Raw genomic sequence first — 15,079 nt, forward strand, 5'->3', positions numbered from 1 at the left:
TTGCATCGTTTTAATTAAATATCAGCCACTTCTGCGGCCGGGAATCCGATTGATCAGCAAAAATACTCCGCACGCTCTTACGGCTCTTCAATGATCCTCGTTCGAAAATAGCATACAGTACCACCAGGCAATAAGCTTTCGAAACGCGATGGCCGCGGGTTAATCGAAATTACTACAGTTTTTCAGACGTAGAATATTATCGTTACGAGCATGGAACATTATTATACGAATGAATATTATGTTATCGAATATCAGAGCGATTTAAACTGTTTTATATTTATACCAGAGAATTTCCTATCTCTCGTGAAAATTTTAACACTTTGAGGTAGCTTTACTGCTACGTGTCACGTTTAGTCGAATACTCGAAGGACTACTACCAGGAATAGTAGCAGAATCTGTTTGAAGCAGCGCATCGCAGACCTTTTGCGTTAACGATGCAAATGAAATTTTGCGCACGGATTTACGATCGAACATCGTAGTTCATGGAATGACGATAGAAGCGACGGTACGTCCCGATTTTCATCTAAAAGCTAGTAAAACGTAGGATGTCTGGAAGTCGGCGAGCTTTGAGCCGTGCATAAATCTCTTTCTTTTATACGAAACAGAACGAGCCGCTCTTTTCTTCGCCTTTGTCTAACTTCTGACCTCGATAACTCATAGAAAGGAGACAAAAGAACGACGACGTAGCTATTACTCGGTGTCAGGAACCAGAAGGTGAAAGAAACGAGTCTCGAGATAGAATCACGAACGAGAGAAAATTCGAAAGAAACGCTACGAGAACAGCCGATTTGCCGAATAGATAGCTGCTCTAATTTTCCTCTTACTTTGATGTCCAACAAATGGAAGTAGCCTTTGATATCGCTGAAAGCAACGTCCGCGCTACAAGTTGCGCTTGGCGACTCAAAGATTCCATGATTAAAGACGAACATTACGAAAACGTAGAGTTCACTGGTGATTGAATCAGGATCTCTTAAAATGTTCGATGCTTCTCACTCTTTTAACGACGAACGAGCTTATGCAAGTCATTCGTTTCTTAAGGATCGAATATCAATCGAGTACTTGCCTAACGAGATTCAAAGATTGAACGAACAACGATGTTGATCAGTTTGACTCATGAGAGGCTCGTATACGTATACATACATGATCTACGTATTTAATGACGATTTACATAATCAATGACGCTTGGTCATTTGTCCCATTTATACGTTTTCTTGCAATTGGAAAGTTTTGAAAATTGTAGAACACGAGGAGCGTGTTTCTTCATCGAGAAAAACGCTTGTATCGAAAAGCATTAAAAAATGAATGTCGAAAGTCGTTCCATCTGCGTATGTAGATTTAATGAAAATCTTGAAGCAACGATTCCAGAGAGATAGCCGTGTCTCTCTGTGCAACGTTCGACCGGAATAAGAATTGAAAGGCAACAAATTCTTTGTGTTGCCTCGCCACGGTTCATGATTCGTACGATAGTATCAGTGAAAAATACAAAATCGCTGCGACAATGTTAGTAAAAATAGATAAACCGATATCGGCGACAATCTGGGTCAACGGAGAATGAGATTGATCAGGCGAAACCACGACAGAATCGAAATTCAACGCACGACATATCAATAGGACTGCTCTCGGCTTATAGATCGAGTCCAATCCAGGGTGAACAACCGAGAGAATCGCGTTCGAGGCGGCTTCGATTCGATTAAAATCGCGTGACTACTGTTCCAGCGAATCCCATGCGAATCGCGTATGCTCCTACACGCTCGTTTCTCCTACTTTGCTTTTTGGGTCATCCAAATACGATAAAATGGTAATCTCCGATTATCTTACGCTGTGTCGTAACTCGTCGTTCTGGAATTCCGTGAATACCTTCGAAATCCGTGTTTCCTCGAATTAACGCTACAACTATCGATCTCTAACTAGTTGAAAGCTTCAAAACTTCAAATATCCGAAGTTTCGTACAAAAACGTTATTCCACGTTTTTCACTTCTGTTTTAGCGCGAATCACGACTTTTAGCGTAGCATGTGTATAATCGTATTTTCTTCTGAGTAAAAATCAACGTTAATTTTGCCAAAAACCTTCTACGTTTTTTGATAATCCACGCGGAGGAAAACTTGAAACTGCTCGTTCCTTTCAATTGGTTTGTGGTAGTTGTGGCGTTAGAGAAATACTGGAAGAAGGTCAAAATATCCGCAGAAAAGTGGCGAACGGAGCGTGCCAGGGAAGAATAAGATCTCAAATGCGCAGCGAGGCAACGAAGAAATTGTGCAGGCAGCCGTCGGGAACAGCTGGCATCACGGAATGTTGACCTAGTGATCGAGCCGCGAGTGTGTGCTGATTTGACATAACTGCGACGAAAAGTACGGATGAAAAATGCGAAACGGTGGTCAGCCACAGCAGACGGCGGTAATGACGCCGCCGCATTTGAACGGTTCCGCGCAATTCGTTTCCGGTGGTTACGTCGGCTACGTACCACGCCAGTCCTGGGGGCAGTTTCAAGGGCCCCAACATCCCAGGAACACGGCCAGACCTCTGTCACATCCACCGCCGCCACCCTCCAGAAGGGAAAGCCAAAGACCCTCTGGCAACGGATCCGCCAACCCTAAGAGTACGTCTCTTCCGCATTGCAAACCTGGAACGCACAGGAGTACCACACCTTCGGTGAGTTCAGACAGGATCCTTTATTCTCTCCAGACAGATCCTTCTAGAAAAGGGGAGAAATATTTCTCGATTTCTTTCGTGTCTTTCCTTTCGCTTCCCTTTTTTGGAACATCGTGAAAGATGACGAATCGATTTGTGATATTTGGGAACACGTGTGTGGATCAGGCGATAAGAATTTTTCCATGTCTCATTGATCCATTTTTATCGATTTGTACATTGCGTCGATGTAATCGTTCGATCCTTTAACAGTCCGATAAAATTACAAATTCCAGTTAGAGAAAAAAGTGCATACGTAAAACGATAGATGTGATAAAAAAATATACAAAAACATGTTTTGCAAGTAGCTTTTGAAACAGAATGTTGAAGCACGTGATACAGTTGCAACCCGGGTAATAATATCTTGTATGGTTTCTAATTTTCCATTAGCGACAAGTCATATTCAGTTTGCGGACAATAACTCGGAAATGCGAAATCATCGAAATGCCGAACTGTACGAAATGTGGCCGGTGTTTTCAGCGTATGAGTGTATTTGCGCATTTGCGTCGATAATTACATGGGAACAAAATCTCTGCGTAGACGAAAGTTTGTTATCATATAAATTCGCTTTTTCGCGAATTTTATCGCACATTTATTCGACTTGCGAAGAGACGGATAGTCATCGCGTGAAATATCCGTACGATTCGCGCTCGGGATAATCTGTTAATGGGATTAAGTAATTTCGTTAATGCAATTACTTATTGTATCTTTCTAGTATCGATTTTACGCGTTCCAGAGTTTTCGTAATTAGTACAGCGAAATTGTTGCGAAATATGTTTAAATTGAAGAGCTGTATTAGGAACTGATTTGTCATTCTCAGGTAGTGTCAGATGGTTTACATTCGACTGGTTTTAGTTACCGTGAACCGATCGGTCACGGCGAGAATAAATGTAGAAGACAAGCAGCAGAGAAAGAGAAAGGCATGGAAGCGAAGCATGAATCTTCTTATGCGCTGCGGGTATCTAGAAAAGCGCAGCGTGGAATACCATACGAGGCTCAAAAGCATCCGTGAAGGAATGTCACAAAATCTACCTGGTGTTTTGCTCGTATTCGACGTTCCTTTGTCTGCAGTTTAACACAACGACCGATACATCGATGACGTACTACGTAGTGACCAATTTTACTGTGACCAAAGGATTATATTTATTTATTTACTTTACATAATTCTCGCCTATTGACTCAGAACAAACTTCCAGCTTTACATTTTACGTTTACTTTTCGCACTTTCGCCCTCTTCCTTCATCCTCCTGCGTCCACGCCTTTATTCGTATCATATACATTTCGCTTGTAGAATATTTTCAAATTTCAACCTTTTGCATGTAACATAAGCTTATGCTATTGCATCGATGCTTCCTTCGCACCTCTCTTTCTCTTTCTCTCTTTGTCATACTGTTCTTCCTCCTACTCGATTCGTTCCCTACGTTCAATATTTTGCTTCCCGCCCCTCGTTGCTTTCTCTTTCTTACCATTTGCCCTTAACCCCTTTGTCCTGCCCTTTCTTGACGAAAGGATTATATATCAGTCTTACATCTTTAGAATCATGGACACGAGCGATACAAAACATAGAAAACGCGTTAGCCGGACAGACTCGATGGCAGTTTTCTTCGTTTTGCTTAACCCCAACCTCAAAGTCCCGTAGGCAACCTGAGACACGACGAGATGCTAGAAAGTGGTCTCGGTGTCGCGTTTCAAGCAATTCGATCGAACGCTTCGGAGATGGACTGCCACTGAGAATGGAAAAGAGAAGAAACGGTGCCGGAGTATGTAATTTGCGGTCGAGCGAAAACCGATATCGTCTGTCTCGTTCTTTTGATTGCGTTTAAAAAGAAAAATGCCGGGCATTTCGAATGGAGATATTTAAAAATGAAAGGATAGAAATTGTTTCTTGACTTGGTCGTTTAAACGGTTATTTAATTATGATCGTTGTGAAACATCATCTATCCCGAGGCTGGTTTCTTTTTATTCATTTACACGTCTCGTCGAGAGTAATTGGAAAACTAGGCCCCAACAAAGAAAGGATATCGACAAAAGAACGTCTTATAGAAATTATCCCGGTGCAGCGAGGAAATACCGGTGTAACAGGATTCTCGAGGACCGTAAGATATCTCGGAGGCTGTGTGCTCCTTTTTTCTTCCCCCTTTCGTACGAGATCAGCCGAGGCCAGTACAAGGTCGACTCTCCACTCCTTTCTTTCGTTTATGTGTCTCCAAAAAGTTTATTTCGGACGACGATGGACCGTGAACCATGTAAACTCTGCGTCATCCGAATTCCACGGATGTTTTTCGCCTGTTTAAAAAACAAGCTTGTGCAGCTTCACTTTCGAATTTGTCAATTTTTAATTTCCTCGATCCATCCGTTAAAAGGAAATACAACCGACCATCCATTAAAAAGAAACGTTCGTTTCAACATTCAGAACCATTGACGTTATACATATCGATTCACGCGCAACATAAGACTTCGATTTGTTCGACTTATTATACGCGCGGATGTTTCTTCGAGACATTTCTTCAATTTCAATCTGCTGCGTGTGATTGTTGCATTGTGCGCCTCATTGTCCATATCGCATGGACGTTCGTATGCCGGCATACATAAATAAACAGCAACGGCTGTGTATCGTACGTAAGTTTGCTGCGAGTGGTATCGTTCTAAGCTAACCGAGGCGCGTGCGCTGCATTAGAAAACACGCTGAACTTGTATTCCGTTAGATTCTCGAGGTTTGTATTTAAACACGTCCACGGGGCAAATATTCGTCCAGTGCTGTTCATAGCGCGTGCTGGCTCCTTCTTCGGGTATTAATATCCCGACGTTTTATTGTTTCTTCGTAATTATGCGTTAACCGCGTAGCCAGAGAAACAGTTATCCGTTACGTAATATTCCAGCGTGTCGCTCCTTCCAAGCGCGAGTTTAAAACACGGACCTGGAAACGCGGCCTGTTCTCTTTGCAGAAAGAATTCAGGCTTCGAGAATCTTGATGCCAGACTGATAAAGTTAGGAATCGAATTACGAGCGACTGACGCAGCTTTCAAGATAATTAGGGGATAACGTAATAATCGTGCAGGCAACTCGTTTAGGAGAACACGAAATCCAAGGGTTGTATCACGGGCGGCACGCCGTTCCTACGAATTCAAGCGAATTTACCTGGAAAAAATGCTATCTTCCTAAATTATAGAATATTCCCTGCTGCATCTTTGCATCCTTCGTATCTACATATTCGAATATTTGAAACTCCTCGTATCTTTCTTATCGTTCGAACAAAGTTAGAAAACGCGCATTATAAGAACTTTCAAACAGTTTTACTTATTTGTGCCGACCGCTTTTCGGTCGAACTGAACTGCCGAACAGCGACCACAAACTATTAGGAAACTTCAATTTCGTGCTCCCCTTTGCAGGACGCGTTCAGCTTTCTGCTGCGTTAAAATCAAAAAATACGCTAGATTTCGATATTGAAGGATATTAACCAAGGCGGATAGCGCGTCGAACGAGAAACGTCCTTTCCCGTGGAATTAGAAACGTGTAGCAACGTTACGCCTTTTAATGCGCGTTTTGATGCCGTTAGTAGAGCGAGAAGCCAGGGTTTATCTCCTTAGGCAAACACGCCGCGGCTAAAGCCACGTTTTCCTGGCGATTTTCGTTTATTTCACAGCGGACGAAGCGCACGCGATTCGTTTCAGCGTGTAAAGAAGCCGGCTCGAGACGAGACGGGCCGGCTCGCGCGCGTTCCACAGCCACGCTCGGAATCACTTGGTCGGGCCCTGAAGTGCCGTTTAAGCTTTAATTTCAGCTGCCTCTCGCGCGATAAATTACTCTCGCAACAAACGAGGTCGAACGACACATGGCGCTAACGCGCGCTCGTTGAACTACTTTCGAACGTTGAAGTTCACCGAGCTGAGGCTCGTCCACGACGTTTCCCGCGCCGACGCCGACCATTCCTCACGATCGTAAATTGAATTTTTATGGAAATGCCGTTGTAACGGCGCGCCAACGTCACACAATCTTGTACAATTATCTAACGACCCCGTTAGAAGATCATGCTGGTCCACTTCTGCCCGATGCTTCGTGGAACTGACGCGAATTCTTTCTTCTCGCGATACAAACAGGCTTCTCCTGTATTCCAATTCGATCGTAGCTTCCAAGAACGCGTCTATTTACAGCGCTGGAAAAGATCTGACCAGGTTTTCCCGATACTTTAATGAATCAAAAGGGAGAAAAAAGAAATCGATCGACGAAGCTGGAACAAGGACGTGATTAAAAATACGCCTTGTGTCACGTGGCGCGCTACACCGATGTCTGGATAGGTACGGAACCGATCTCCTGGGGCCGTTACTTTCTCCTCGCTAAGTTAAAGGTCGCTGGTCCCTCCGTTTCCATCCAACTGGACTATATTATTACGTCTTGTTTCACGGGTCGATGATCGCGTAACACTTTGAGAAAACACCACCGAACGTAACGTCGAATATTTTTCACGACTTTCGCTGCGAAATTACAGGCTACGAATTCCATTCTATTCGCCCGACTTGCACGATAATGTCATTCGTTAACTACTAGCTATCGAAAATTGATCACGTTTGCTATGTTCGATACGTTTTTAGTACAAGCGAAATCACTGTGACATTCGTGAGATTTCCAGTGTACGTCGGAAGGAACAGTATGCGACAGTATCTCAATACTCGTCGTAGAAGCCTTTGATATTTACATCGTACGTGTTATGCGAAATAATTTGGTACTTTGTTAACGAGACACATCTATCGTAATTACATCGACGATATTTGAAACCAACCAGACAATGTATAAGGAAGTTACAGGATACCAGTTGACGAATTAGTACACAGTATAAATATGTAGAGTGGTGTTCAACGTAAGAATTAGTAGAAGACTCGAACTAAATATCTTATTTGTGTCACGAATTATTGACTGTTCCAATATTTCCGTGATCTCTACGATGCGTATGCTTACAACGAAAATCTTGTAATTTCTATGCTAACAAGACATCAAAATGCTTCGTGTAGCGTGTGTCGTTGTTTAAATTCGATAGTGGCACAATTTACAAAATTTGAAATTCGTTTCTATCGAATGCAAGGGTTACATTGTCTGCTTCCTATTTTTATTTTGTCGTAGAACGGAGTATTTAATTAAAAAATGTAAATCTCTTAAATCCTCTTCTCGGATATTTACGCTTTTTAAATTGTACCGCTATTAATGCCAAACAACGACGTAATATATCCGTAAAAGTGTTCGACTACTTCAATTTCGTGAGCTCGAGAAAACGCCGACTTTCAGCTCGAACTCCATTCGTTTCTTCCGTATCTGAGATCTGGTTACACACTGTAATCCCGCGGCGCCAGATTTTGTTTGCTCGTTCTATTATTGCCGATGTTGACTCTGCTGATTGACCCTAGAACGCTTGTGTCGGGCCCAAATACACAGCGTTAGCTCGTTGCCATCGCTTGCTTCGCTATCATCTTGTCGCAGCCTGAGCATTAATTTCGACCAGTTACTGGTGTGTCAGTCGAGTGAAGAACAACCGGTATCGGGTAATTTTGCATTTCCGCTCCTCCGGAAATATACAACTTGGTGCTAAAACAAAAGAAAGAAGACAGTTTCGCGTTCTTAAAGACAAATTTCGTAGAAGCCGCGAGTCGACAAGAATGATAAATCCGCGTTACTTAAATAGGCACGTAATGTTGCGAAAATGTTGAGTAGCGTATAGAAGTTGGCACGCTCCGATGAACAAATTCGAGGATAGATATGCTTGTTTTGACTCGATTTAGCTTTCAAATCCGACGTCGACGCGACACCAATCGGGCCACGTGTCATCTTACTATTCGTAGCTCTTTTCTCCTTAATTGACTTCGTTATCTTATTTAACCTAAATACTGTTAAATTTCTCGCCTTCATAAATACATTTTTTAGTGGAACATTCTGTGTATATAAAGTAGTGCCGGCCAAACTGTGACTCTTCTAGATTCTTACTTGACCTAAATACTACGATACTATTCACCGGTGTAAGAAAATTTCTTACTGAAACATTTTGCGCGTATAAAACAACCACGTCCAGACTGTCGTTCGTGCATTTTGTACGATATTTTGCCGGATGAATATTCTTCCTATCCTTCTTTCTTTTATTTTTTTCTATCTATTTTCGAGAATACGACTCTCAAAAATATCTGATAATCGGTATACCTGAAAAACCGTGGTCGTCGGCAGTATAATTCTAATTCCATCATGGGCTTCGTACGGAAAATAAACTTTTAGTCGAAGCATTGTAGGTCACCGTACATGGTAGTGATTTTATACAATGAGCGCTTTGGAAACATTGATTGCTGGACGGCGGTATCGCTCTGTCAATTATATAACATCGAGCAAGCATAACTGGGCTGGCAGCGATGCGAAGCGTAACACACGACCCTTTTAACACGAGGTTGCCGGATAATTCTGTTTCGGGGCGGGTAACTTGCCCATCAGAATTCCGGTTAGTCTCGCGGAGACCAGAGCGTAACACAGAATCAGTTCCAACTTAGGTACAACGGACGTCAACGTCCGCGTGCCAACTTCTCGCTAATTGTCTGACCACGCGCCGCTATAATTCACCGTCTGTGACGCGTCCCGTTCGCAAGATTCTCACAAGCTTCGGCTATTTTTAGCGTAGATTAATTTCCCTACAATTTCCTTGAACTCACGACGATACGATATTTAGTATATTATTATGCATACATGATTTAACGATTCTTCAGTTCAATATTTTTGTTACTAGAGCGGCGCAAAATTATCAACGAATGAACTATTACACGATATTTTGAATTAATTTTAATGCGAATTAACTTTAATATTCTTTCTCGTGCCCTCGGACGATCGCTCTTATTACACGCGCCTATTCGCAAATCGAGATTCTGATAACGTATCCGCGTTTTAAGCATATAATAGGCAAAAGTAAATGGAATTGCTTCAACAAATCGTTGAATTTATTTTCATGCTGGTTATTTGTACATTCTGTGGGAAAGATACGACAGATAAACGTGTTTTGTCTTTCGAACGAGAACAACTTTTAAGTCCGATATTTTGTTAATAACCTTTCTATTAAATTCACTTTTGAACTTCTCTGCAAAGATATTCGCATCAAAAATGAAGAATACAGGGATCGAGTAAATTATTCCTCTTTGTATTATATCAAACCACACCCTTTTAAACACGCCGCAACATCAAAATCAGAAAAAAACAAGAATATCGTACTCGTCACCTTTTCCCTCTGTTTTTGAATTAAAAACAAGGAGAATCCTTCTGGTAAGCTAATCTCGGATGGAACTCGGTTCTCCGTCTATCCTTTAATTATACGGTTATCAGGCGGCGCCATCGAGCTAGGATGCCGAGAAAACCAAGAAGAACCGGTACGGTAGAGTTCTCCCTGGCGCACGATGCTGCTCTTCAACTTCCCTTGTCGGTACTTTAACCACCTACGTGCCGGCTCTCCGTGCCGCTGACACTCGCTAATTATAATTTGTGTCGTAAGTTTCATGCAGTACGCTCGGCAAGCAGGCGGCAAAAGGGGCTAAGATGTGACCGCCTGCCTCTCGACTCCATTACATAGCTACGCCACACGAACAAGCGCAGCTTCTCCCTCTCTTTCTCTCTTCCTCTTTTTGTCGTTCGTGTTCCTGGCTCTTGTCGCCCATGGTACCGACCTGCGCGCGATTTTCTTTCCTTCTCCCCTGTATTCCGCTGTTTTTCATCTTTCCTCTTGGCACTGGGAAACACGAGTAGCAGCCGGCTCTAATCGCCGTAACGACAGTGGTTTACCCCGGGTGAAAGAGGGCAAGAAATCGAGGCCGCTCGAACTTTGTCGGAACGATTTGTTCTCTTTCTTTCTTTCTTTCTTTTTCTTTTTTTTTCCTCCAAGCCTCGCCTTCCTCCTCCACCATCCTCGTTTCTAGCCTATTCGTTCTTCCTTTTTCTTACGAAGTTCGCCAGGAAGTTCCTCGTTCTACTTTCGTCCCTGTTTTCGATGCAATTGATTTTGTTGCGAGACGTTCGTTGGCGGAAAACGTGATTGGAAAAGCAAGTTGCGAGATAGGGCGCACCAGAAAGGACGTTAAGTAAAAACGTCGGATCAGCGAGCCTTGGAAAGTTCTCTTGTGGCGAGGAATCGCGTGTGCCGAAATTAATATACGACGAGAGATGGTTACGCGTAGATTATTTTCAAAGCCATGGAACGAGAAGAATTTCGTCGTGCCGTGAGATGAAAGCGGCGATAAACAGACGCACGCGCTCCTCTATTTTTCTACCCCTTTTCAGAATCCGCTCACGCCGCGGTGTGTTTGCAAGGCGCGCGCGTGGAAAGTCACGTAGATAAAAAGCTCGCGTCGGAGAGGCCAGATTGAAGATAGAAAGGGACGTACAGGGTGGACGTCGAGGGAGGAAAAGCCGCGACAGACGCCCATGGTAAAATGCAGAAAATCTGCTTTGCAAATTTTCTCGTACACGGCCGCAATCGCCCAGCGTTCGAGAACGTTTCAACGCCTCGATGAATTTACGGAATATCGATTTTATTCCCGCGCTTTTAACCTTCTCCTTCTCGTCCAACGGCCCGTAACTTTCTTCCGATATCGCGATGCTCGTTAATTATTTTGTCTGCGAACGGTTCTCCCGTTGAAACGATAGGATTATTGGCAGAAAAACCACACGACTCGTCCTGAATCGTCCGATATATCTTTGAAGCTTGTGCTGTTACTAGCAGTTTCGTTAAGTATCTGATTACTCTGAGAGTATCCGGCAGAATAAAGAAATATCCGGATGTGTCAAATAACGTAACACATAATAAAAAGTAATCCGCGAAACGACAGGTATATTATAGAAAAATCACATCGATCATCGTGTCAACGTTTCTTCGTGATATTGTGATGCTCGTTAATTATTTTGCCTGCCAAGCGTTCTTCCCGTAAAGTGGTAGATTTATTGACAGAAAAATAACACCGACCAGTGTTTCTTCACGATATCGTGAATCATTCTGTAATCTTAGAGTTTGTGTGTGTTACTAGTTGAGTAACGTTCCGTTGGGTATGTGATTACTATGAAAATATTCGGGAGAAGAAAAAAATAACCGGATATATATTAAAAGTAACACAACATGATAAAAAGTAAGCTATGATACGGTAGATGTATTATAGAAAAATCACATCGATCATCAAGGTGTCAAGGTTTCTTCGTAATATCGTGAATCACTCTACTACTACTACTAATACTACTATCGCTGTTACTAGCCGACCCGTTCAGTACCTAGGTACTCGATAAGCACCCGAGAGAATAAAAGTTACTCTGGCTCGTTCTACTCGTATATTTTGCCCGTATTATTGACCATATTACCATCGCTGGTAATATAAAGATACTTCACTATAAAAATATTTCGATTTCTGTGGTACGTGCACTCATTCCAAACGCAATGATATTCAACAGAAATACCAGTTTCGTAATAGAGAAAAACCTACGAATGATTCATTTCACATGGATTAAAAGGATGGCTCATCGATTCTCATCCTCACGTTACGCCGTCGAATAGCAGAAAGTAAGATCGTATGCGATACTAATTCAGCGACCAAGATATCTATAGAAGATTATGTGGCGTCAAATCGAATCAACGGATTATGTATTTAGTCAATCGATACGTGGTATACACATTTCTCTGCTATCTACTGTGACATCGCGTGTCATCAGTTAGAAAGGAGCCAAGGAGAACTGCATTTCTCGCCGACACGTAACCGCATTCTTTAGCAATCGAAGGACGTATAGTTGAAGAAAGTCGCACGTGGATCTTCTCTGTGAATCTTTAATCCTCGAGGGAACGACGTTCGACGTAATTTTATCCCCAGACGACTCGACGTCTCCTATGTCGTAGAATTTTAACACCTCGTAACGCGAAACAATGTGAAGAATTTTATAGGCGACTTCCTCTAAAGTATTCACGTTTTGTCTTTTTTTAATACTATAATGCAGCGTGATGTAAAGATCGTTACGACGTAAATTTGCATATGAGTAGCTCGGTTCTTCGTGACTTTTAGTGCACTGTATAATTTTCTAATTACGTAGTTATGACACGAATGACGAGTACAAGGCTAGGCTATTCGAGCACTGTAGCTCGCGAGAGTATTTCGTCGCTCGTAGAAACCTTCTACGAATATATTATTCCTTGTAACGAGATCCAACTGTCAAGATTCTATCGACGAAGTTGAAGGCCAATCAGAGAATCATGTCGTTGGTTTAATTTCATCTCTACGATGATCAAAAGAATTCCGTCGATGTGCGAAGCGTTTCGAAATTGCGCTCTCCGCTTCCATAAGGATGTAAGATACACAAAATCCAAATCTTTATTCCAAATTTATTAAAACATTCCCATTTATTCGCCAAGTAACATGGAAATCGTAAAGTCGTAAGAAATAAACTTATAATATTTCGCTTGTATGATCTTCAAAGACGTAAGCTCGAATCAAAGTAACGTTACTTCGCCAGCGAATATCGCGGCGCGCTGGCCGATTTCTTTTAATTCGTTAAAACTTTCGCCGCCGTATCGTCCCGGAATTTCGAGGAGTTTGCCAAAACGCGAAGTATTAGCGATTGCAAACCGTTGCGAAATTTGCTAAAAGTACCGCAATCGCAAAGCCAGACGTCCGTAAAGTCTGTTAAAACTTTCACTATTACGGTGTCCCGATCCTTCGCGAAATTTGTTAAAAAGCCGCGCCCTGGTAAACTTCGTTAAATCCTTGGTTCTAGCGAATTCTCCAATTAAGCGAGACTATGTTATTTCTGTTGCAGAAGGTGGACCCCGAGCTGATATTCACGAAACAAGAACGAATTGGGAAGGGTAGTTTCGGTGAGGTGTTCAAAGGCATCGACAATAGGACCCAGCAGGTTGTTGCCATCAAGATCATCGATCTCGAAGAGGCAGAGGATGAGATCGAAGATATACAGCAGGAGATCATGGTGCTGTCACAGTGTGACAGTCCATACGTCACCAAGTATTACGGGTCCTATCTCAAGGTAAGCTCCTCGTTTCTAATGAAGTTTCGTGAATTGTCTTCTCGTATTAAACGATATCGTTTCATTAGCTACACTTACGACTCGACAGACCTAGAAAATAATTCACCTCCAAACCAATAATTGACAATTTTTCCAACGAACTAGCTCGAACAAACGAGTATCATTCTTGGAGCAAACCGACGATATTAACTGTAACGTATCATTATAAATTTTTATTTCCGCATGGATAAACGTATAGCGATTCCACGCACGTGTCTCGTGATTGAAAAAAAAGAAAAAAAGAGAAAGATAACGCGAAGCAGAACTGTTTTACATAGGTACTTTGGTTAATCGGAGTCTGTTGATGCGTGTGCACCGGAGAACAAATTACCGTGATCAGGTTCGCGTGTGTGTCGAACGTAAAAAGAGCTTGTAACCGGTGAATTGCGGGTTACCATGGACGAAAAATCCACCACGAGCCACGCCTTTCTGCCACCGTTCCGATTCGATGAATTTTCACAATATTTTCGGAGGTGTAACGAGAAAGAACCCCTTTTTCGTGGGTTACGCTATTACGGACACTCGACCAACACGCCCCCCATCATTTTTCATACGCGAAGAATGGCAAGGGCTTGACGGTCGGTTAACCATCGCTTCCGGCTGGACAGTGTCGCATAGACGCTTCCGCTTCCTGCGGCCGCTTCACCGTGCTCGGTCGAAAGCATCGCGGAATAAAATTGCATCCAGTGACACGGTTCTAACGTTACACCGTGTCCCTTTATTCGCACCTTAAATCCAGTTCTACGATTTTCCTTGACAAAATTCCCGATATAAAAATATCTCGAGACAAATGGAAATTCAACTTCCGTGAATTCTTACGCGAACGACGAAATACAAATTCGACGGGGAACCTGCACACGTTTGATCGCCGTACGAGCTCTACACATAGTACCGTTTATTGGTCGATGCAATAAGCGCAGCGAACTTAATCGCACCGTGTCGCGATCCGCGTGTCAAGAATTTTACGAAACGCAAGATTTCACGGTCCATTAAGTTTCTTCGATAAATAAAAGTCTACGTACACGCGTGTAGAAATGGTTGAATAACTTTCGTCAGTTTATGACTTCCTGAGCAATAAAGGGGCATCATGTTACTCGGAGAAGACGGAAGTTTCATAAAGCATGAGAATTTTTTTAACAAATAATTACGCAGCGAGAAGTTGGGACCTTTCTTGAATTTATATTGAATGGATATTCATTTATTTTTCAACTTTAACGCTACAATTATATCAAAGGAATAGTATTGCATGACGAAGCAGTTATTCGCGGAGTTGTACGTGGAATTTGTTCGAACGGATGATGTAAAATAACAAAATTAATTTCGCGACTGAAA

General features: G+C 42.4%; 1 protein-coding gene across 8 annotated transcripts in view; it reads left to right on the top strand.

Moving 5' to 3' along the window:
* Positions 1-15,079, top strand: part of LOC126922537 (serine/threonine-protein kinase 25) — a 112,779-nt gene that overhangs the window by 80,365 nt on the left and 17,335 nt on the right. For 5 of the 8 annotated variants that reach the window (XM_050735214.1, XM_050735218.1, XM_050735216.1 and 2 more), the window contains one exon: positions 13,484-13,708. In XM_050735214.1, the coding sequence (XP_050591171.1) occupies positions 13,484-13,708 (225 nt within the window). Of the gene's footprint in view, positions 1-2,185; positions 2,651-12,880; positions 13,015-13,483; positions 13,709-15,079 lie in introns of those variants that run through there. The other 3 variants (XM_050735210.1, XM_050735212.1, XM_050735215.1) reach the window with 3 other exon arrangements.

Source organism: Bombus affinis, chromosome 12 (genome assembly GCF_024516045.1).
Source record: "Bombus affinis isolate iyBomAffi1 chromosome 12, iyBomAffi1.2, whole genome shotgun sequence".
Taxonomy (NCBI): Eukaryota; Metazoa; Arthropoda; class Insecta; order Hymenoptera; family Apidae; genus Bombus; species Bombus affinis.